This window comes from Poecilia formosa, unplaced genomic scaffold (genome assembly GCF_000485575.1).
Source record: "Poecilia formosa unplaced genomic scaffold, Poecilia_formosa-5.1.2 Scaffold9, whole genome shotgun sequence".
NCBI classification, from domain to species: domain Eukaryota; kingdom Metazoa; phylum Chordata; class Actinopteri; order Cyprinodontiformes; family Poeciliidae; genus Poecilia; species Poecilia formosa.
Window position 1 is genome coordinate 1,236,214 of NW_006799948.1, and position 25,348 is coordinate 1,261,561.

At 38.1% G+C, this 25,348-nt stretch overlaps 2 protein-coding genes across 3 annotated transcripts in view; one reads left to right on the forward strand and one right to left on the reverse strand.

The window, feature by feature from the left end:
* Positions 1 to 7,691, reverse strand: part of cerk (ceramide kinase) — a 40,969-nt gene extending 33,278 nt beyond the window's left edge. Inside the window, exon 1 of the mRNA XM_007577871.2 lies at positions 7,425 to 7,691. Within this exon, the coding sequence (XP_007577933.1) occupies positions 7,425 to 7,563 (139 nt within the window). The 5' untranslated portion in view covers positions 7,564 to 7,691. The remainder of the gene's footprint in view (positions 1 to 7,424) is intronic.
* Positions 7,692 to 9,459: 1,768 nt separating this feature from the next.
* Positions 9,460 to 25,348, forward strand: part of tbc1d22a (TBC1 domain family, member 22a) — a 130,313-nt gene continuing 114,424 nt past the window's right edge. Inside the window, exons 1-5 of one of the 2 annotated variants that reach the window (XM_007577889.2) lie at positions 9,460 to 9,895; positions 10,330 to 10,386; positions 15,611 to 15,794; positions 16,663 to 16,915; positions 19,414 to 19,596. In XM_007577889.2, the coding sequence (XP_007577951.1) occupies positions 9,834 to 9,895; positions 10,330 to 10,386; positions 15,611 to 15,794; positions 16,663 to 16,915; positions 19,414 to 19,596 (739 nt within the window). In that variant the 5' untranslated portion in view covers positions 9,460 to 9,833. The remainder of the gene's footprint in view (positions 9,896 to 10,329; positions 10,387 to 15,610; positions 15,795 to 16,662; positions 16,916 to 19,413; positions 19,597 to 25,348) is intronic. The other variant, XM_007577881.2, reaches the window with a different exon arrangement.

Genomic DNA, 25,348 nt, shown 5'->3' on the forward strand with positions numbered 1-25,348 from the left:
GACATTTCAAATAGTCCACAAGAAAGTGCCAGTGGGTGTTGAAACTATTCATTTAGGAACTATTTCAGTTGTCTGTCAAAGTCTGTACCTCCTACATTTTAACTGATCTCTTCTCCTTGTAAACGTAAAATATCGTTCAATTTGGAAAAGTCGTTTTGCTTAGTGAAGAATTAATAAATGTGTACAAGCAGTGAAGTATTGCACCAGTTTAGTCAATCAATATGCCAGAAATATTCAACATTCCACAAGCTGAATTCATCATACATTGAACCACGTTTGTAGTGCAGGACTGTTTTCTAGACAAAACAGGACATTTGTATTGAGTTACCCAAGACAATTAACACTTCTCTGACATTTTATAGATGAAACGTTCAAGCAAGAACATAATGAGTACATTAATCGATGGTGTAAATAATTGTTGAGAACAACCATACGCAAAACAAATGAGGTATATGTCAGCTTCAAGCGAGGATCACCCAAAGACCAAGATTGACAAGACCGTTGGGAGTGGTAAACAAACATTTTATCTCAAAGTTTACCACAATTAAACTCATTTAGTACAGAGTGCAGCACTGCTTTTAGGCTTGCTAAGGTGGATGAGATGCGTTGCCAAGTGCTGTGACAGTAGTTTAGCTGATGAGACTGACTGCTCTATGTAGGCTCCATATTTGTGAATATAGCTATTTCGTTAGCTAACCAAAGGACTGGATATGCTGAGAATCTTTATCTTGACACTATGAAGACTATTTGACTAAGTGGAAGCAGCAATGGAAGTGGTGGAAACGACTGCCACCCCATCAACCTTAACAACAATTAGTTACCATGGTGACTGAATGCATTCTGTAGGACATAAATTGCTGATCAAGAAGACAGTGGCTTTTTAGACAAATCAATCCTGCTTCTTGGACATAACAATGCATCATGACAGATGCTTCTCCTCTCCCAAATGTTACATACATCTTCAAATAATCTCCCTTAATCATGACATTACAACCACTGAATAATTCTAGTAGCCTGTAGGTTATTGTTTAACGGTGAAAACATATATGACCCGTTTAGGCAGAGACTTTGTGAGATTCTTGAAGGTATGCTGTGATTTCTGTAAGATCTTTAACTTGTCCCCTAAAAATGCCTGATCCAATAATTCATCACCTACAAACTCGTGCACGTCAAAGGAGTCCTGAATTATTTCTGCTATGTAGCACGATGCAGTATCCTGCTGAAAGATCTGCAGCCATTTTAGACTGTTCTGTGGCTTTGGTGCCTAAATGAACAACAAACCATGAAGCACTTTCCATTGCAATTTTTGGAAAATATCCTTGAGGTTTCTCTGAAGAGTAATTTTTCTTGTGCTGAGAATTACCAATGGGAAATGGCATTTGTTTGTTTGAGGATGCCGTGCATTAGTTTAACCTAACAACTGTGTGATGAGGGATTTTATTTCCCCTGATTTGATAAATATAACAGCACTAGTTTCAGTCAGGACTAACCTGATGAGAACCTGTGGGATCAGAGACTGCATTGTACCTCTAACAAGCACTTCTGACTGCAAGAGTGCCAGCATTCTGCTTATTATACCAGCTCATCCTGCTTTCCCAAAAACAAGGTGCTATCCTACCTGACAAGATTCCACGACATTGCTTCACATTCACATAAGATCTGAATTGCTTGTCATACACCTGGGGGTTTAAAAAGCCCAACAAGAGACGTTGTCTCATCAGCCCAGAAAAAAACAACAATGAGGTACAAATCAAAGACTTAGATCAGCAACACTGATTTTGATAAGAACACCATACCTGCAGGATTTCCATGTTTGCACAAGTGATTTTATGTTTATATTTATGCATATGATAATGATATTTCTGACAACGGGCTCCCCAGGCCTCACGTTCTCACAACAACAAGCTGTCATCGTATTCACATTCTGCTCTTGTTCTCGCCACCCCTCCCAGTACACAGTGGATCAGTTTGTAATCCCTTTATTGTTACTGTGGTTTTGCAGTGACAATGTGTGAGAGGACAAGCTGCTACAAGCTTAAGGAAATGCTCACTTGCTTTTGTAGGTGTTTGCATAGGCTGATGTCACTCCTGCGCCACTTTTGCATCTTGCACTCCAAATGACACGTAACACGAGTGCGATGGACGAGATAAGATTTAACCGAGGGTGCGAAATTGATAAACCTGCTTATGTAGTTCGGAAAAACGCTCTCCTTTTTTTCTTTTTCTTTTTGTTAGAAGAAAAAAAAAACCTTTCCCTGAGCCGGATTGAAGTTTCAGAACTACACAACAAACCACAGACACATGATTGCGTCGATTTAATTAGCTTCAGAGGTCAAACCCCTGCAGCCTTAGTCTTAGGTAAATAATTGCAATCAATGCAACTGGAAATCCCTTAATGCTGCCAGTGTTGCGGCATACACCGTCACAATTTACCCCATACCCAGCTGTCATTTCCTGGCACTGTTTATTTCCCTGCATCTTTCGCGCTCTCCTCCTCTCTGCAGCCATCTCTCAGCACACAGACAGGCCTGTGCATTGAGCACCAGCTTTAGATTACAAAGCACAGATCTGCCTGGGTACACATGGCAGTGAGCTGTCAAACAAGACATGCGGATTTCTCCCAGGCACAGCGGTGTTTGTTGAGCCAACGCTTTGGCAAACAGATGGAGAAGAAAGGACAACCAAGGAGGAAGGTATAGCAGGAGAACAGTCACTAGCGGTTCAATGAAACTTCAAGTTCACTTTGTGGAAAGTTCCAGTTAGAACAAGTTGGAGCGTATCGGTATATTCCAAATTCTTCTTCAAAATGTGGATTGGCGATACGATTATCGCGGTGCCTTAGCAATCTGGCAGGGTGTGTATTGATGACTTGTTAGAGGTCACCTTAACTTGTCATTTGTTGACTTTTTTTAAATAAGTTTCCAGTGTTTTTTCCAACATTATTTTTAGTAGAATTCATATCCTTAATAGAAGCCTTTGCTTCCAAGAAAAGGAGCTGCCAAATGTGACATCAAGAGACGAAACTTGTTACATTGGACTCATAACCAATTCCTGTAATGTACTTTAAAAGGAAGACCAGGATTTCTAGGAACTCACTTTTGCACTGAGGTACAAATATGACGTGGTGCATATTTGTTTCTTGGAATTTGAATGAAACAGTACAAGCTAAATAAGTGTTAATAATAAACCTGGAAATGGTAAGATGTTGGCTATTTGTGTAAACTTTACTGTCAGTATACACAAATAAAATTTATACGTTTTAAACTGGAACTGTCACAATGGTCTTGCACACATTTCTTGGAGGGCAGGTTATAAAAAAGAAAAAAAAAAGTGGGATCTAGAGACTAGTAGTGAACATTACTTGTTCCTGAGAAGTAGTCCAGACCGTACGGTTACATTTAGAAATCCTGCAGTTTCTTTTTCTAAATACCACAGGATCGAAACACAAATACGTAGAAGAAAGGCTAAAAAATAAAAATAAACACCCTAAGAAATGATTCACAAAAACCCATGTAGGTTATGTTTGGCTCTCTGTGTAGCCCTTCTTCATTTTAAGACTCAACCTGGCTGTGTTGTGGATAATAGAAACTTTTGCTTCCAAGAAAAGGAGGTGCAAGTGAGACTAAAGCGGCTGTCTCTTGATTCTGCGTAGCAGCGCGCCAATCGGGGCGTGATGGTGTTGCTTACTTGATCGGCGAGCTCAGGTTTGAAAAGAAAGCAACACCATCCAGTTATTCCTGCTCACCTGCCGAGTGACTTGACACCACCGCTGTAATCATAAACAAGTGCAGTCAGAGAACGGAAAGAGGCAGCGTTTGTGAAACACCGTCACTGGAAAGTAATTTCACAGCAGACCATTTCGAACGGGTCATTGGTTCTGTTTCAACAGCAGCAGATAAGTTATGAGGCAACGTTTGTTTGTCTGATGCAAACTATTGATTGTAAAATGTGTTTTTGTAATTGGACCAAAGCGTGCGTTTAAATCAGGAAACTTGGCTTATTGGATTTTGGTTGCAGTTTGATTACATCATTTTTAAGAGCATGAGAAAGGAGGATAGGCTGAGATAAGGATGGAGTGGGGATGAAAGAGAGCATCTTACACAAACTGATACATGAAACGTAGAGGATATTATTCAGTTAGCAGAGCATCAAGGCAACATGCAAAGGTAACAGTTTCACAAATTAAATCTACACCAAACTATCCTTTTTATTGTACCAATTTAGTGTATGTGAAAAACTACAACAATTGAATAATAATTTGAAAGTTTTTAGCTGGACTAAGACAGAGTGCTTTGCATTGCAAACCTAAATTTCAATGTGTTTTATTGCAATTTTATCTTTTAACATCTTTAAAGAGAAGTAAAAATAATACATGATTTAGTTTTTTGTTTTTTTTAGAAACTAAAACATACATGCCATTTTTTATTTCAACCCCTTAAATAAATCATAAATCCAGTAAAATGAAATGCCTTCAAATTAGCTAGCCTCAGGGTTCCCTCTCTGAGTCAATACTTTATACAGCAACTTTTTTGTTGGATCCTATTTAGGCCAGTATGGTGGCAGCATCCTGGTGGCGCCATGGAGACGAGCTTTGTGGATTTTGTTTAAGGGTATCAAAGTAGAAGGGAGCTGAACAAAATGCACACCACACTTTTCAGATATATTTAAAGCATTTGATGTGCCATCTCAGTGAAAGTGGTTTTTTGTGTGTGAACAATACAAGCAAAAACCAGCGATGTTATTCCACACTTCTTTCTCTCAGCATATCTAAACAGAGTGATAATCAAGATCAGATTAAATCTCAAGCAGCAACATCTATAATGCTGCCTAAGAAGTGTGTGTGTGTGTGTGTATGCATTCCATTCAGTGTCTATAATAGATCAGTCAAAATTTTTTTAGAGGATTATATATATGTTTTATATATATATTTTTTAAATGCTATGAAGATCCCCTTTAGAATTACTTTTTTAAATGCTATGAAGATCCCCTTTAGAATTACTGTGCAGAGGACAGCAGTGAACGTTTACTACACTTTCCCAGTGTAAACACAGAAAAAGCCCTGCAGGAAGAAGAAGACTGGGAAGTTTGTGAAGCTCATTAATATATGCAAAGCTGCTGCGAGTGAAAACTGAGCCGCTCCTGTTTGGCTAAGTGCAAAGAGTTCAGGATGAAAAAACAAATCCACCTGTTGCCACGTTCTCATTCTATATAAAGCTAATCGATGGAAAAAAAAAAAAAAATTCTATCAAATGCAAGAATCCTTTTGCTATTTGACTTTGAGCAAAGACGAGAATGTTTATTATTATTTTTTTATCAGTGGCGTTTAAACTTTTTAATTGGCTGAGAAGCATCCGTGTTCGATCCCTAAATCTGGTGTAAACTGACCTGCTCTTGTCCCTGCAATCACTGGCAGGATTTGATGAAGTCACGTCTAATGCTGACTCAATAAATGGAAGTCTTTATGGCAGGTTATTATAGGGCACTTGATACCACTTTGTGGAAGGTCAAGGGCTGGGTTCGAACCAAAGCGTACGGCGGCAGCTGTAATCACTCCACTCGATATGCTACAGTAATTGCCGAGCGGGGAAGCCATTTAGGTGAACAAACATTAGCCTCGGGGGGATATAGGAAGACCCGATGAAGTGGAAGTTGCCTGATAGAAATGACAGAAACATTTGGGGGGCTGTTTCCCATCCCCATTAAAAGTAAAGAGACACTAAAGGATCAGACCATTAAACCTGTGCATGCTGAGTTTAGCGCAGAGTGGGAAACAGCAGCTGGCTGTTAAAACTGTTTTGTTATTTGCCCAAAAAATGTGCTAAAAAAAAAAATCTACCAAAACTTGTATTTTTGTACATATTCAAGTTTAAAGTTTCCAGCCTTTTTTTTTCATGGTTGGATTACTATTTTTTTTTTTTTCATTCAGATGAAAAATGTTACTGAAAATAAAAATGTACCCTCTCAGAAACAAAGCTTTGATGACATCACAAAAGGCACTCAGCAGCTGATTAGTTATTTTGACATTTTAAACTTGTTGTTCACATGTTCTGAATCAAATTTCTTCAAATTTGATAGGCTGGATTATTTTCCCTCTGGTGATTTCATCAGCGCAAATAAACACAAAGCGTATGTTGTAGATTTCTATTCCTCAAAGTAGTTTTGTAGTAACTTTTTATTATTATATTATTATTGTTATTTCACATTTCCTACACTTAAATTAATCATTAAATTACCAATACAGGTACCCTGACCTATCAAAAATAGTAACAAACATCTGATTGAACATCCTGAGCAGCAATCACCTTGTGGCTAGCGCTGTTAGCCCTACCTACTGACTTTGATGAGTAAGGATGACGGTTAAAAAATTCAAGATATGGATCAACACATATTTAATCATGGATTTAGTAAATTATTTAGCCATTGTTTATTCCTGTGCTGTACAGTTAGTCCCAAAACTATTTATACCACTGGTAATATTACATTTAAGGTAAACTTTGAGTTTTACCAGCATGTTTCTTCTGACTGGAAAGTAATACTAACTCTTGAATTGGATGTGAATCTGTAGGGAGAGCTAAAGATTAGGGTGTTGGCAAGGAGTTCACTGACTAAAGACAGATGTCCAAAACAACACTGGAAACAAGAAAAAATATGCAATTATTATGCAGGCTTTATTACTGCGGTACTATTTTATTTCCTGAAATAAAATGGCAATTATTACGCAGGCTTTATCACTGCGGTGCTATTTTATTTCCTGAAATAAAATACTTTTCAAATCTAAGCTTTTCTGATTTAATTTATCACATTATCACAAATATTTAACTAACAGCTTAAGATTTGAATTGTGTCACTTGTGGTCCAAAATAGTATCTGGAACCTGATTTTGGAACGTGCATGAGAAATCTTTATATTATCTACTTAAAAAATAAATAAATAAATAAATAAATAAATAAATATATATATATATGATATTTTTTTAATACACTTAATAATGATAACATATTGGAGCTTCTTTTTTAAGCCCTCACTGGAGGGGTTTAAAATCACACTTAACATTTTATGAATGAGTTAATGAATGACAGAGCCCTAGTTTCTTGTAAAGACCTGTGGCCTGTCTTGACAGTTATAACAAGCCCTTGTTACAACAGTTATATGACCCGACTCTTTCTCACTCTACATGTGTGTGAACCAGATAGGAAGCAAAAACGACTTTTGTTTCTGAGGAACATTAGTTACATGTAATGAAGGTCAACCAAGTGGAGGAAATGCAGCTTTGCAAATAGCAGTTTGCCATTTAGAAAGACGAAAAGCTGTAGTTGAATTTCACAGAACAAATACAATGTTGTTCAGTGAACAAACTTGTATTGTTTGTATTGAGAAACAGACATAATTCTGTTTCTCCAGTCATGTCCTTGTGTTTTCCTTACCTGATTCAGAGGTCCCAGAGCTCCGCTTACTGCTTTTCTCAATTTCCTTCCATGCAAGAACAGCCGGATAGAGAACAACTTCTACCTTTCTCTGCTTCTGAAAAAGCTCCGAGCAAATTATTTTGTCTTGGTTCTCCATGGTGTCTTTAGTTGTCGCAGTAACAAAATAAAAAACACAATCATTACAACTTTGTTACGACCTGCGTAACGAAGAGCGTCCAGCGTCTGTGTTTTTTGGCGACTCCGGGTTGCGAAGTAGCCTATTATCAGACAGACGTCAACAAAGATCGTTGCGGAGAGATGACTCACTACGCCGTGACAAAAAAAAAGAACAAAAAAAAGCGGTCCGCTTTCTATTATGATCACTTCTAATGACATGAATATAAAGTTGCCTTGCAAATAATTTCTATTTTGTCTCGTTACAACTACTCTCTTGAAAGAATGTGTTGATTTACAACTAATTTTCTGTGTTATCAATTATACATCTGGTTTAGTTTTCTTTTTGTGTTGTCTTATTTCAAGATCAGGACACAAATTATATGCTAGACCATTGACCAATCAGATTACTTCTTAGATGTCTGCATTTCTGAAACTTTCCACAGGAAAAACAGTCAATTATAGCGTCCACCACTGTTTTTTCTTCTTTTGTTGTATTAGTTTAACAGAGACAATGTGCAATTTTTTTAAAAAAAAAAGTTACTTAAACATACTTTGCACCAGATTGAGTGTAAACTAGTTTTTTCTTTTCGTCTGTGGGGTTGATGTATTAAAATTATTTAACACAATTTTGTAAACAAGCACCATTTTTGTATTAAATAATTTTAACATTAACTTTTGTTGGTTTATTAGAACAGGAAATGTGTGTGAATTTTACACAGTACATCATTCTTGTATAGACACATTATTGTGTTGGGTTTTGGCACAATTTGTGTTAACGTATTTGCTCTAAAAGTGTACGAAACCCTTCATAAATAGATTTTGTTAGTGAGAAAAACATTTTATTCCGACACCCCAAATAAAACTGCCTTCAGAAGTCCTATTTTTCTATGTAGAAATTTAGCTGTTTTGTAAAGGCCTCACTGGTTTACAGAACATTATTGAAAAAAAAGCGTGATTAAGTCCGGGAAGCACACCGGACTGACCAAGTAAAAAAGTTTTCAAGAAGTTTTAAAGCAGATTAGGCAATACAACTTTGAAGGTCACGCAAAGAGAAAGAATTCAGTCACTGTTGGGAGGGGAAAAAAAGCAGTAAGAAGTGAAGTCTGGAATTTTCCATCAGCCATAAGAGGACACAGAAACATGCAGAAGAATGTGATCTGCCCAGATGAAAGCCACATTGAATTTTTAGTTCTTAATGCAAAGTGGTAGGAGAAAATTCTAACTCCACATTTCACTGAACACACTTTTTTTTCCTTTTTTTTTTTACCAGGATCAAGAAGCTGATGTGTTTTCATGGGACACAATTCTTGGAAATTTCTTCCCATTGTTGCACTGTTTGACATATAAATCAAAACAGGGCATAATATATTAAATTACTGTAAAACAATAATAAATTGTTTTACACTAAAGCATAAGAGTAAAGCATATGTTTACTCTTAGTTTAAAAATTAAAGTAATGCTGCAAAAGCAAACTTGCAGCTTTCACAAGCATCACAGTAATGTAGGACAAAGTGAGTGCTCTTGTTTTTCCACATATCCATCCTCTATCAAATTGTCAATGTTAGGAAACTGACGTGTAGTAATGACTTAGGATTGTCTTTGTTTATACTTAAACAGCAAACACATATATAAATGTCTATATGCAAGAACAAATTATCAGTTATTTTTGCTCTCGTCTATGCTTTGAACAAACTTTAGGAAATATTCGTATTTGATAATGCAGTTATCTTTAACTGGAGTTAGAAAAGTCAGTAAAGATGTACTTAGGTCGGTGACAAAAAAAAAAAACAAAAAACTGTCCCGGGAGAAAAAAAAAGGCCCAAAATTAATTCTTTTGTACAACATTCAGACTAATGAGCCTATTCTTAACTACTAAGCTCTTCAGCAACAATAAAACATTTGCAGATTATTTTTTTAAGGACAAACCGGTCCTCATGCTGGTTTTCTCCACAGATATATTTATGGGTGGTCTCCTAATCGAGACCCAGCCTGTAGTTTTAGTAAACATCGCGTCAACAGTCCATAGAAATCATTAAACAGGCGAACTCACTTGTGATTGGCTAACCAAAAGAAAGCGTCGCTCCAGCCAATCGCCGTCGCGCTTACTCGCCGATGCGGTAGTACCAACATGGCAGCTTTCTGAGTTTTGGAGGAGGAGAGCTGGAGTAAATACAGAGAAATTAAGCGTTTCTGAGACGAGGACAGGGTCAGGGAGCCTGAGCTCGAGACTTATTGGATTGTCGGCGGAAAATGTCGAGCGACGGGAACAAGAAACAGTTCTGGAAAAGAAACGCAGCCAAGGTTCCTGGCAGGTAAGTGACGTGTTCCCCCTTCTGCTGGCTAGCTTAGCAGAGCTAGCTTCTTTTAGTGGAGCTTCACACGCAGCTTTCACTTTAACTGAGGGCCTTAACGTTGTGCACAAAGTTGGCCAGTTTTGACTAAACTGACGTGGCACTGCTCATGTTACACTATTGCATTCTGTACCGCTTATATCTTCCTGCTCACAGCTGTCAAAGAGCTGCGATGCTAACATAGGCTAGCACCTTTTAAATCTGCCCGAAGTAGGTTCAAAGTTGTATCTGTTGCTACAGTCACTGACTGAATTATGAAAAGATGCATTATTATAGTAGTTTTCGTCTCCATAAATTGAAAACGTATCTTTTTGCACAGATTGAGGCAAGCATATTTAGCCTGAACGGATGAGTCCATTCATTTCCTTTTCTCTCTCTCTGCTTTACTTCCTCAGTATTCAGCATGTTTACGGCGCACAGCATCCACCTTTTGACCCGCTTCTTCATGCCAAGTGAGTTCAGATTCTTTCATCAGTGCTAGAAAAACGCGTTACAATCTTTTTGGAGTTGTTTAGGCACTTTCTAATGTTTGTCACCTTCCATTTGCAAGATAAATCTAGGCTCTGGTGGCCCTCATTTCTTTAAGCCAATGAGCTTTTAGGATTTTATATACATTATCTATTAGACAGTCAGGGTGTTTCTGGAAATTACTAAAATATATTTTTGGTTATACTTGACCCTTTAAGTTTGTGTTAACAGGTTTAAAGTATGCAATGTTCTGTTTTCTCTTTCTCCCAAATGATTTGCTTCATACTTACGGTGTGTTGAAAGTTTTTAGGGGTTTTATTTTCCAAAAATTATTCTTTAAATGTTTAAATAAGAGATATTAGAGACATTGGAGCTAAAACATCCAATCAAAGAACAAGTTTTGGACTGTTAGCATTGTCCATCAAAGTAAACCTCATCTGGAATAAATCTGATTTCAGATTTCAAAACTTTACCTTCCAAGCTGAAGAAGTGGGTAAAAATTAAACAAAATCAAACATATTTTTGATATTTAGCATTCTTTTAATAGACTGGGACCTGTCTGGTTTGCATCTCCACTTTGTATTAGATAGATGTATTTCGTGGCCACTATTTCTAAAGTGTACACATTTTGGAGCGAGACTCTGTAGAGTCAGCAAACTGGAGTCCATTCTGTTGCAACGACTCTGACACAAAATAAATAACCAAACGAAACCACATGAAAAGGAGGAAGTGGAAGTACAAGAGCCCCTGTTATAAAACTTGAAAGAAACACTTCTAGCTAGATCCACACAGAAACCATTGAAGACCTTTTGTTTTGTGGGTAGTTCACTGTGTTCTCCAGATTCTTGGATACAAGTGAGATTGTTAACAAATGCAAACTTTTACATGCTCATTTTTTCCCCCTCAGAAGTTTTCAGATGTAATCTTACAAGTTTACTACAGTATTTGAGGACAAGGTGCAGCTTTTGCCTCACCATTTACCTGTGTTGCTACGCTCTTAATCACAGTTTGATTTACAACATGGATATGTTTGTTTGTTTTTTTTTGTTCCAGGTTTTATACAAATTTTATTGAGTCTTTTCTGATTTTTCCTTTTTTTATGTACACTAAAGCACAGCAGGGGAACTTACCAATGTTTGAATTAATAAATGGGTTTGAGGTGTTTATTACGTTTTGATTCATTACTCCTAATGGAGTACCATTTCATACCGATAAGGAGGCAATTTCTTACCTATTAACTGTTGTATATCAGTTAATTTCTTTAGATATTCAGATTAATTGTTGAATTAAATAGTCCTTTGGAAATAAATATGTAAATCTCTTGTATATTACATTTTTTGTGTGTGTTTTTCCCCCCAATAGATTGTACAACCTATTGTCATTGATTATGGCTCTGATCCTCATTTAGCCCAGATAAACCAAATGATCTGAGAATGGCTTCCTGTTGGTAGATATTATTCAAGTTTCACAACCAGATTTCCAATCAATATTCAATAAGTAGATGATGTCAAATTACTTCAAATGGACCTCCCTGGTGTTTCGATTGTTTTCCCACTCCAAAATATGTTTGAACTTACTGGGATCAAATTAAAAGAAGCCACTTCAACCTCTTGATGACATTGCTGAAAATGATGGCAGCCACGCCCAAGTCAAGAATGTGAAACGGTTTGTTGTGCCAGTTGACATAAACAAAAACTGGGACGACATGGGCAAGACTTTAATACATGTTAGGAATGTCATACGGCGGGTCCTGCAGGATAACTCTGGTGCCCTATTGGTTAGTAATTGTTCTGAAGTCTCACTGGAACCAACTCTACAAGAAAATCTTGTTTCCAAAGAACAAAACATTTCAGATTTATTTTTGACACACAATCTTGATGTTACATCAAAATATAACATCTTGTTAAGTGAAAACAAGATGTTACATAATCTCTGACAGACGTTGGTGTCAGTGTGTAACTGTGTTATGCATATGGCTTACCTTCCCAGATATATTTATTACATGGAAGTAGTAAATATTAAAGCATTCTAGCAGATGTTGTCATATATCTATTTTCTAAAGCTTTGATTTATAGATTTTTTTGTTTTTGATGCCAATTTATCTTTTTAAACTGTGGATTTGCTGACTGCTTGAATGTTTGTATTCATGTTTGCAAATAACACATTTCACATTTTCTAATCATAAAATATCTGTCTAATGTGGATTTATTTTTAACAAGCAGCCGGATAAATAATCTTCATCTTTTTTCTTTTCCTTTCATGAAAAAAAAATATAGAATTATGTTTGCACTTCTAGAAACTTTAAATTGATTATATTCTGTAATTTAAAATCATGTACTACTTTTGCATGGCTTATATCATTGTAACAACCTGAAATTCCTTTTTTTTTTTTTCCCACAAAATTGTGTTTTGTTTTGTTTAAAAAAAAAAAATGTAGTTGTGATGCTACAGGTTCACATCACAGCTTACTGTAAGTGCGATATGGATTATGTATCGTTACTGAGCCTTTGTTTATGTTTCGTCACATTCAGCAGGAGTATCTCAAAGCTGAAATTAGGAAAGGCTTTGGAATCGCTCCTTTTTGATACTGAATCAGATTGAATCACTGTAACATAGCAAAATGTCAAACGATAACTGAAAAACAGAAGCGATTAAATGTTTATTCTCAATGACCGACAGACGGAAAACCCCTGGCAATGACGAAGTAAAAACGGTCAATTATTCAGTAATTATAATCTTCTTTCTTCTCGTTGATGTTTAATCATGTAGATTTCCACAGAGGAATTGGGTTTAATTTGTTTTAAATTTTTATGTCATTGTGTAGGTTCACACTTTCTCTTTCCTCCAATCACGGTGATAGCAAGTCGGTGTGGCTGCATTTCTGTTTGTTCTTTATTATGGTAATTGTTGGCTTTGTAAGAAGTCAGAGCACATTCTTCCCTTCACACCATCCTCCCAAGTGAAAGGTTGAGTTTAATTAAATCTCTTTTGCGATGATTGTTTTCATTTTACCTTTTTTTTGCAGCTACTTAAAGTATGGAATACAGTAAAAAATGTTTACCATTTGCCATTCAATGCTGGTGATGCACTTTTCAGCTTCAATGTTTTAAGCTTAGTTAGAATTAAGAGCATAAACATTAATGTTCAGTGTATGGATAGCTGCTTCACTGCATTCTATTTCAATTACATAAATATGATTGTAACCTTTGAATATTTCCCACTCCATGTATTTTTGGCCAGACTGAAAATGTTTGTCGTCATATTTTAGAGGCAGAAAACTCAAAACAGAAAGTAATCAAAAATGGACACTTTAGTTTTTGGTTTTTTTTCCCTCCTTGTTTTTTTTTCTAATGGAAATAAATATTTTAACACTTTAATAATACAAAGGCCTTTGGAGCACGACTCCATATACAGATGATGTCATGCTGAACTGCAGAGTACAATTAATTTATTATAATATATATTCATATATTTCTAATATTAATATAGAATTCAGTTGGACTTGTGCTCACATAGAAAAGTGAGATTTCCAGCTGCTTCCATTCACTACTGTGGTTTTACAGCAGGCGCTACGCGGCTGCCTGGCCTTTTATTGTGTCTGAGAGAAACACGAGTGCAGACGCTTATTTGCATCAGAGCAACGACGCTGGTCAAAACCAGAGGAGAAACGATGCTTGCCTGAAGGCTGGTGGAGTTAAAGTTATGTCTCCATGTTTGTTTCTCTCCCAACTGGGAAAACCCCCATAAATTTCTTCAACATATGAACTTTTGTTTTATATTGAAGCCACAGTTTGGTATTCCCTGCTTCACATTTTCAATCATCGTTAAGTTTAAGCTGCATTCTCTTTGATTTATGTCATTTGTATGTTTTATTTAATGATATTCTACTTTTTTTATACTTACTAATGTGGACAAGAAGGCTGAATTCAATCAAAAATATGAAATATTCTAAAGTAATTCCCCTAGGAAGTGTGAACAGTACACAGGTTTCATTTTTGGTTTGTTTTGGCCTTCGTGCCTCAAGCCAGGCGTTCTGCTCTACGAATGAAGAAGTGATTTTTAAAATATCATCAAACTATGCATGGATTAATGCTGCCATTTAAGGAATTGAAAATCAAAACAACCTATTACCCATGCATGCAAAATGCAATTTGAAAAACAAATGTGATGCCAACACTGAGTAGAAAGCAGTCGAAATATCAGAAACCAAAACTTTTACTAGCAGAGTGCAGAAGAATAATTCTTTAGTCAAGATCGTAGCACTTCTGAACACATTTTTGGCTTCCCACAAATAAATAAATAAATGTGATTCATTTTACCAACATTACAAACAATTCTCTGTACAAACCAAACACTCTGCAAATAAGGATGTTCTGATGGATATAGAGTCTCATTTCAAAACATAATACATTCAATGGCATGTGTGTGCAGTTAATTAGCACGCAATGTTTGATCAGTATTACATGATCTTCATTAGCTTTGTGATAGCGTAGCTCATTGTTCAGTCTCCAATGGCATTCATGTGTCATCCCTTATTTGTTTTTATCGGCTTACGTTTTGTTCAAACACCAATGCTGAAATAATCACAGAATAGTGAATGGTTGTTGTTAAAGAAATGTTCTGATCTGCAGGATTTACTAGGTTTTATGTCTATTAACTGCAAGGACTAATAAGATTGGGCAAATTTGTTATCGCAGCGTCATAATAAGGTTTAATTTATAGAACTTGATGTCATTTGTGGTCTATAGTTAAATGATCACGCACATTATGAGTGTTTGATTTACACTCCTGCTGCTGTTGCGTTTGCTTTTTTATGATCTGTTTTCCTTGCTGTCTCACAAAGCAGTTTTGTTTTGCATTTGTTTAAAAAAAGTGTAGGAGTGGTATCATTGTTGCACAATTGTAATAAAATCAGGAACTAAAACAGACAGGAAATAAGCCTGACCTACATTTAATTTCCTACTGAGTTTGGACTTATTTGGAAGTAAAAACTCAAACGTGTGCTACTAAAGCAAGTTCAACTGCAAACATTAACAGCAGATTAGCTGCTAAAATGTACATTTCTGCATTTATAAACTTCTATAGTTCTAATTTAGCTCTTCCATTGCCTCCTCGTATAACATCCCATTTGTTTTTTGTTTTCTTTTCCTCTTTCTCCAACTCCTTGCCCCATCATCACCCACTTGTCCACTCTTGTGTGTCTTGCAGTCTAATCAAAGCAGGAAACAAACCCCCTCCGGCCACGCCAGGCAAGCCAAAGAAAGCCACCACCTTCCAGGAGTTTGAGAGCATCACCAGCGACGCCTGGGATGTCGGCGACGATGACGACGAGCTGCTGGCCATGGCTGCACAGAACCTTAACATCGAGGTTGTCATGGAGACAGCAAATAAGGTTGGACAGCATTCACTAGATGTTTTCCCGCTTGAACCAAATACTTTGGTTTAGTTTGATGGTTTTGATCAGGTGTAGAGGTTTTAACTGTTTACACACTATTAAAACAACCACTAGGGTGTCTGCATATCCTTAAAAAGTAATAAAGCATTAAATTGTCTTAAATGAAATAAAAAGTGTCCTTAAATACATTAATCAGAGGTCTTAAATTTTGAACTGACAGCAGTATTTAATAGCGCCAATAAAATCCAAAATAAGACTTTCAATCAGGCAAAAGGTTGAGTCGCCTACAGACGACTTCTGTACTCAAGATGGCTGAAGCTACCTTCAACTAACTCTAATTAGCTGCTGATAACAAATTTTACTGGACGATAAATAGTGTTATTGCGATAAACGATAGTGTTGTTTTGAGACCATTTTCAAGTAACGTTATTGTAATGGCATAATTCTCATATTTCAAACTTTCAATTCTAATGAACATTTAACACTGGAACTGGAAGACATCTTAAATATCCAAAATAAATAAACACCACAACAGAAACGTCAAATAAAATGAATTATGAAGTCTAAACTTTTGTGAACAAAATTATCGTTCAAAAAAAGGTGATTGTTGAGGTCTGGCACTGGTTTTAAATATTGAAGAATTTTATTTAAACAAAGTTGTTACTGTGGAGGGAAAAAGGGTCAATATCTATTGCTGATCTCACCAGTAGTACATTCTTTTTTACATTTCCGTCAAGGTGCAGGTCTTACATTTCACTTATTAGAGTCTTAAAACATATCTAAAAGTCTTTCCAAAGTGCTTTTATTTCCCCAGCCTTTTTTTCGCTCCTCAGCGTTGCTCATTGCTTTCCTGTTCTCCGCGCAGGTGATTGAGAATCACAGCAAGCAGCAGGAGAGACAGAGGCAAGACGACACGACGGAGCCGGGTCAGGGAGAGGAAGACGCACAGGAGGAGGTGGCGGCGGAGGAGTTGGAGGAGGAAGAGGAAGATGAGTATCTCAGAGTGGAGGAAGTAGAGGCAATCAGTCCTGATGCATCATTTGCCTCTCAGAGCAGCCCTTACGCTGATAGCCGTCTGGTGAAATCCCACAGTGAAGCTCCGATTGGGTCACCTAGAGGTGAGTGAACAACACACTTAATCTACAAAAGGGTTCTTTTTTCCACACTCACCTGTTTGAAATGATTTGGACAATAAAGTTTGAACTTAAATATACATATTTGTTAAACTAATGCATAAATGAACTGATGGGTGATACAAATGCACACTTAAAAAGGGATAAAAATGTTTGTTTTTTCCAGCATTTAAAGCATCCTTAGAAAGTCTTAGATGCATGCATCTAAAATTAAGACCTTTAAATGTTTTAAATTCATTTAATAAAGTAAGTTGGCCTTTAATAAGTTAACCATAGTCCTGTAAAGACAAAATTTATCTGATACATTCTATTATTTTATTTTATTTTTGTCAGGCAAAAGTTTGAGTCACACTCAGACATAAACATTATACATTTACTTATGTATATGATTTCTATGGTTGAGGCTACAGCCAACTCAATGCTATCATACCCATGCTAGCTAGCATGGGTCTAGCTAGCATGGGTATGCTAGCTATACCCATTTGTGCCTATCTTGGGTAAGTGCAAATTTATCAACATTTGGCTGGATGAAGTTTGTACATGTTTGTGGAGAAATAGATCTTAAATTCCTTTCATGAGGGGCTTAAAAAAGTCTTAAATTTGAGTTGGTGAAACCTGCAAAAATACTTTAATGAATCCTGTGCCTGAGGCAAACAGATATCCAAACCCTGCAGAAACATAATAAAATATACTAATGGAAATAAATTAAAAAGAAAAAGTAAAATCCTGCTCATTTATCTGCACTTCACCAGCGAGATAAAGGAGGCAGCACATGCCTTAATAACCCATCTGTGTATTTCCTCCTACTAATTTGAGAAATTAACCTGTTATATTAAACTAAAAAACATGGTTTAAGGTAGCATACATCTTAAATGACTCCCATCTTCCTGCCTCCTTTTGATCAGTTATCCGTTTTAACCAACAGCTTGATTTAATCTCATAACGTATCCTAGCGTGACTGCAGGAGTTGCTGTGTCACCAGACGGGACATTTTCCAAACGCCATATTTGTCTAGAGGAGGATATAAAGCCAGTTGGTGCGGCGGTGTGTCCGCCGTTGGCAGATGCAGATGTTCTGCCTGGTGAACATGGTGGCGGACCGTTCGCCTGGCTGTCTGGGCATCTGCTGTTCAGACTGCTTCTGCTGTTCGGAGACAGATCGCACAAGCATCCCCTTTACCTCCTGGCAGTTTAGACAGAGCCAGAGACACAAAGGGCTGCATAAGCTGCAGTGTTATTTTCTTATTATGGACTGTACTGCCCATAATTTGTCTGTTTTCCTTCCTCTCCTAATAGAAATGATTAATATAGTGCGCTGTGACATGTAAGCTTTAGCTACGTTCTCCAGCCGTTTTTCATTAGAGAGAATTTTTAAGATTGTATAAAGTATTGTTAGATGAGCTCACTAAGTTACAGAGAAACCGCTGCCTGCTTTAATGATCTTTTTTAATTTTTCTAAGTGCAAATAAAGCACTTGAGAACAGATTTGTGGCCTTTTATTTGTTCCTGTAAAAAGCAAATAAGATATTAAAATCGGCTACGCGCCAGTCCTCCTAATTGCCATGATGCGTTTGTGTAACTCTGCCTGCAGTAGAAGTGTTGCGGTTTTGTTCCAGCTCTTGGCAGATTGCCCGTGTGTGAACTTCAGTAAGTGTGTATCCTGACAGAAGGAAGATGGCTTCTAATGTGAAAGTCTGGAACAATCTGGCTTGATTTCTGTCCCTTTGCGTATGTTTGACCTGTGTGGAAACATGTGACGCCTTGTAAACAGAACGAATGAATGATAGAAGATGATCTTTTTATGAGATGCTTCTACATATGTCACACCTGGGATAGAAACTATTTTGAAACTAAACCATAAACTTTGCAAAAGGTTTTCCTAACCCTTGGACATTTCCACATTTTATCATGTTGCAACTATAAACATCAATTTATTTTATTGGGATTTTATTGAATAGACCAACAAAAAGTAGCACTTCAGCATCGATTGTATTCATTGTACCTTTGCTCTAATAGCAGAAAATGAAATCCAGCAAAATGAAGTCACATTTTTGGAGTGTGCAACATGTGGATGAATTGTCACACCTGAGCTGAGTTATCGTAGCCATCTTGACTTTTTATTTATAAAAAAAAATGTTTATAATATGTAGGATTGCAAGTTATTTTACCGGTTATTCTGATACGAACATTGATAATTTCAATAATCGATTAATCACAATTAATCCGATTAATTGTTTCAGCCTTTGAAATATGTATTATTTTCACTCTTTGTGTTGGTTTATCACACAAAATCCCTGTAAGACGCATCGAAGTTTGTGGTCGTAATGTGAAAACCTTCACAGAGGAAGAAAACAAGTCGCTGTGCAACGATCTGCCGGCTATAATTAAGTTCCACTTACAGCCGGCAAAAGGTGTCCGCATTATCTGAAATAGCTCTGGGTTTACGTAACCGGTCTCTTTATCTCGTCTCCATCCCTCAACCAGATGCAGCGGGCGAGCGCCCCGGCCTCCACAGACAGAGGTCTCTGCCCCATCGGCCGCCCGTCATCCCATTAGTGGCTCGCATGGCTGACCAGAACACATCTGGCACCCCGGCCATGACCGAGAGGGAAGCATCCCGCCTGGATAAGTTCAAACAGTTGCTGGCGGGGCCCAACACAGATCTGGGTAAGCGATAGTCAAAGCCAGCAGCCTCCACTTATCTGTCAGAGTCTGCGTCGCAAGCCTTTCGGTCACCACGGCCGTTCCGACTATCTCATTATTCCTCACTAATTGTCTGGTTTTTATCCCTTTCTTTACCTTTTTAAAAGCTCTCTCTCTCACTTCTTCATTTCCTTGTATTCTTTGCTTTTCACTCCGTCCGCCAGCTGTGCTGAGCTATTAACGATGTAGCGTGTTGGTGTTGGTGGTGTGGGGGGGAGGAGTCATTCAGCCATCTGGACATGCAGATTAGAAACACCAGCAACAACAAAAGCAAATGACAGGCCTTTGTTCTACCCAAACGACAGGCCTTTATTGTTCATCAAGCCCCAGAGACTTTACTACCCCAGTGGCCCGGAAACTCCTCCAGATCTTTTCCTATTTACAGTTCACTTTGTGTCCTTTGAAACAAACTTTGGATCACTAGAACAGTAGCTTGTTGCATTGAGTCCTTCATTGATGATCGACATCATGATGATGCAGCCATCCTTACTGAAGTTTGAAGATTGAAGTTTAAGCTTTTGTCTCTTCTTTTTTGAAGATCCACACTCTAAAAACCCTCCATAAAACGTGGCTTTACTATTATTTTTCAATCTGACACAGATTCCAATTTAATGCTGACTTTAGCGTCTCGTTTTTGTGATTATTGCTGTTTAAGCTAAACTGGTGTATTCTGTGTGACCCTTACATTAATTTTGAAATTTCCAAAAGGCCACCAACATTTCTAATTCTGTGTTGTTCCATGATAAAGATTGAAATATCCAACACAGCAAAGTTGCTCTAGTAAGTCCAGCCTTCTGGTTGCCTGCTGAAAGTCTTGCTCTCTCTCACTGTCTTGTAGCCCAAATGAACCTCAAAAACCTGTTGTAGGAAATGATTTTACACATTTTTCCTCTGGTCTCCTCTATGCCATACTTTGTCTCCACCTTTCAGTCCTGTGTATCTCTATTAAAAAGGGAAGTTTAAAACACATTTATTGTTGATTACACGGATTAGAAAACTGTACATTTTAAGATGAAATGAAAAACTTAAATTTTTTGGATTAGCATAGCAAATGTGTTAGTGGAAGCACACAAATTTGTTTTTTTATAAGTCGATACCAGTTTCTAGTTTCTGTTGAATTCTGAATTGCTGAATCTAGATTTGGACTTTCTTTTTATTCATTTATTTAAATTCACCAACTAAATTTAACAAACACTGACCAAAGGAAAAAAACAAAATGTGGGTTACTGAATAAATAAACAACTGACCACAGAAGGACGAAAAGTTTCTCCCCCTTCATGGATTGAAACCTATGTCCCATAACCTCTCTGACTTTTACTGTACTCAAAACATAGGCTTCATTTTGCATATACAAATCTCTTATTTGTTTCTTTCTTTGCTCAACATACAGAAAGCAAAAAGTGCAACACTTTGCAGGTGAATATTATGTTGTGTGCTTGTCTGAAAATCTGCGATATGCCAAGTATAAAGTTGATGTGAGACATTTTAAATCACTCTTTGTTCATAAGAATTGAACAGTAAACTTCTTAAACATTTATTTTTTCCAATCTAGATTTTATATAGAGATAGTAGGTCAGTCTTATGTGACTGTTTTTGCTGAGCACACGATGCATTTGTTCTGTTTTAAAACACATTTTTTTAAGCGGTAGGGCTATTAAGCAAACATAAAGTTCATAAAATGTATCCACAAACCCAGATTGGCCAATTTAACACAATATGACTCAACCCAGTCCAAGTATTTTGTTTGAAACTGACTCAGTGATGAATTGTCAGAACTGAAAGGTTCACCCAAAAAGGTGCAAAGAGCACATTTGCTACAGATTACTTCAAACAATTTTTCTTTTCTCTGTGGCCATTTTGGATTTAATGACTTGATGATTAACTTTTCTGTAATTCTTTCACTATGAAATGTTCATAAATTAACCTTACTGATTTTGACATATTAGAAACTAAACACACGATCATTTGCGGTGAAAAACACAGCTAAGAATTGTGGTAACAAAATGGGTCAATGGTTTGTCTTTACCATCCTTCATTAGTTTTACATTCATTTGCTCATCTTCCATTCATCAATCTTTTACACTTAAAGTTTTTAAAGATTTTGTAGAAGGTCTAAGCTTTGTTAAATTCTCTTCAGTAAAATTATAGTGAACCTTTGGGTTTTTTTTTAACTGGACAAAAACAGCTTGAGAACTTTAATTCGAGTCGATTAAAGGACAGATACTGAATTGTCGCATGAAAATCTTTAGGAAACCTGAGAGGAACTATCGTATGCTGATGTTGCAGGGAAGATTTGAGTGAAATCCAACTGATTTTTTTCCGTCTGCTCCGTTGTCGCTCTACTTCACAATGAGTGAACACACTACAAAAACTCATCTGTGTACAGTTGAACCAAACATCTGTTATTTTACATCCAGCTCGCTCCTTTGGTCTCAGCTTGCGCACATGAAGAGTTGCTGCCAAGCTTCCAAACCGTAAACTCTAATTTTGATTCGCGGGACAGTCTTCCTTCCTCGTTGCGTGAGACTTTTCCAAGCAATGCGAAAAGGGGTTCGCTCATCCTCAGCGCTAGTCAACAGCGGTCATCGTCGGTTCAAGCAAAGTGCATCTGGTACATCAGCGGCCCGTCTTGAGACGTCAACCTTCATTAGGGTCTGCCAGGCTTCACATGCTGACCGTCTAATTTTAGTTTGTCTCTGCGCCATGATTAGATGGCCCAGAACAGACGAGCCAGGCAGCCGGGCCGCTGGCAGCATGAAAGATGAACTTCATTCAGGGGACATAATTAAGTGAAGGATTGGAGGAGGGCGGCGCTGCAATGTGATCTGGTTGGTGGAGGGAGGGCGAGAGAGAAGGATGGGGGAAGATAAGATGGAATGAAACTTTAATGATCCCTTTGGGGAAATTGGGTCATGGGCAAGACCAAAGATCGGGTCAGAGATGGGAATTTAAACAGTCCAAAGAGCGGTAATGCGACCCGCCGAGGGCACCGTTTTATTTGGTAAATGGTGCCGTCGCTTGCTTTGTGGTAAAATCAAAGAGGCACAAAGCTTTAACGGCAACAATCACATTTTCAAATCAAAGTTTCCGATTGCTGTTGGTGGCACGCGAACGCTCCTCTAAACACACCCGCAGGCCTTCTCAGCAGGGACTGTCCTTGCTCAAAGGACGAGGGCTGGAAAGAGCCGTTAGCCGTTTTCTTTCTCGGAGAGGTGTAATTAATTACACAGGGAGCAGTGTGTTTTGGACCAGAGCCCTCACACTGATTGGCTGTACAAGCATTCAGATCCATATCTGCGCCTGTCAGATTTCCTTCACATCTTTTGCTTTGGCACCATCATGCTGTCTCTCCGCTGAGCCTTGCGACAGGTTGTGACAGCAGTCTGTTTAGCATGTAAGGTCATTTAAAAAGGTGATGACCCGAATGCGCGCGCGCGAGAGGAGGGTGATTGATGTCGGGTTGATCTCTGCTAATTATTCGTGATATCCCGAGGCGAGTGTGTCTGTTGAGCGAAGCCGAACGGGTCGCCCGCTAAGTGGGCAGAGGCAGGCATGTGGACTTTCAGGTTGTTGGGTTAGCGGAAATGCTTAAAGAAATAAAAACTGCACAGGCTGCAACATGTTCTGCTCAGGGCTTTTTTGCGATTGACCAACACAAACATAAGTGTTGAAATTCTTTCTTTCAAAGAAATGTGTTTTTTTTGCGTTCACCCTGGATTGCTCCAACATGAGTATAGAAACCTAAATAAATTCATTGTTGCTCTGCTTTTGTGTTTGTGAGTGCTGGCGTGGCGACAGGTGAATTTCTGTCCCTGGAAGACATGTTAAATATCCAAAATAAATAAGCAAAGCAACAGAAACAAGTCAAATGAATTCTGAAGCCTCCGTCTTTCAAAAAAGGGATAGTTGAGACCAAAGCAGCAGACTCAAGACCAGTTTTGGTAGAAAGAGAGAGAGAAAAGAAAGACGATAAATCAAACCTTAGTTTATAATGCAATTAATTAATTCATTGTTTGTTTATTATGACAGGCCTAGGTCTGGGTTCAGTTGAAGTGAACTTTAGTGCGGTTTGAATGCATATGTGGATCCACAGCGGATGGGAGACTGCTCCAAAAGCAGCGTACTATAGCGCATGGAATTCTGGGTAAATGCATCTAAAACAAATTGCGAGTATAATCCCATTTGGAAAAATGGGTCGTGGCGCTTAGGTAAAGACGAGAGAAATGCTACAACCGCTAAAATCTGTCGCTACTCCATTTCTGTTTGTTTTGTGTAATAGGAAGTTGTGCAGAAGTTCTCATGTTTGACAGTGCAGTGTGTGAAAGCAAACCTCAACAGCTTAAAATGTGGCAAATGTTGCAGTTTTGGTCGCCAATCAAACTAATCTTCTGGACTATCAGGTGAGAAGATAATGGAAAAGTCCAGAGTGTTTTTATTTCAAGTTTGGAAACGTCTCTTCCCTTTGAACCATTGGTTCTGCTAGCAGACTTTCCACCTGAGCTGGGGATTCATACAGCTCCTCCAGCATCACCACGAGCCTTTTGGGCATTGGATTTAACCTCCAGCCTGTGGGATCTTGGGATATTGTTTCCTAACATATGTCAAATGTAACTACATATTTTGGTAGTACAGAAAGGCTGTGTTTTAATTGGGCACCAGTTTTGATGCAGTTATATTACAAAGTAAGGTGTCATATTTTAAGCAGAGACATTTTTGCCTCGGTGTGGATTTCTATCCATTAGTTTCCACCTTTTTGTGTGTGTGTTGTTGTTTTTTTTTAACAAAAATTACGCATGTGTGTACCTTTTTTATTTTAATTTAATTTTTTTTTTGTTTTTTTTTTGTTTTGTTTTTTTGATCGATTCCAATAATTGATCAAAAAGGCTGGATGGTATCTTTGCCATTCAGCTTTAAAGGCTGGATGGCAGAGATGCTGCTGTTGCCATGGTGATGGTCCATTCTCCTCTCTTCTCGCCTTGCAATTTATTTCCTCCCTCTCTTACACTTTGCCCTTTTGATCAGTTTGTCTCGTTTTAATCTCCCTTTCGTCTCATTGTCTCGGCCTCTGACTCGTCCCACCTTCCCACCCCCTCCCAACCCTTAGGCCGCGCGTGAGGCAGAGCCCACCTCGCGCACGCGTGCGTACTCCCACACATGTTCACGGACATCTGTGACAAACGAGGATGAAAATCAGAAGAAAACGACAACGGAAAACTCGCTCCCATTTATTCATGCTGACAAGAACTTTCCCTCTCGGTGCCTCGGCTGCCCGTCAGTGCGCCTCCAGCCTCTGTTGGGGGTGCTGCAGCTCTTTGTTAGTGCCGCAGCTGCTCAGCGAGCTGCTCCCTCACCGCGCCCGCTCAGGAGGGCCCGCCACTCGCCGCCCGACGGGGCTTGCCACCGAGCGCCGCTCGCAAAGTTATTAGACGCCATCAAAGTGTGAAGCGCCGATGTAATTCAATTAACTCCGTCCTAATGGCTCGCCTTAAAGCGACGTCCATGTGCGGCGGTGTCACTGGTGTGTGTCGTGGGTCCCGAGCGTGACGCGATAAAGCAGAATTAGAGGAAGTAGATGGGTCTCTTTCTCTTTCCCTGCGTGAGGGCATCATTTAGGCCCGTTTGATCAGTGCAACAAGAAAAAAGGAAGCCGAAATGCTTTGTAGCTTCTGTTCTCTCTGATAGGGTACATCCTTTAAAGTAAATGCTGAGATAACAC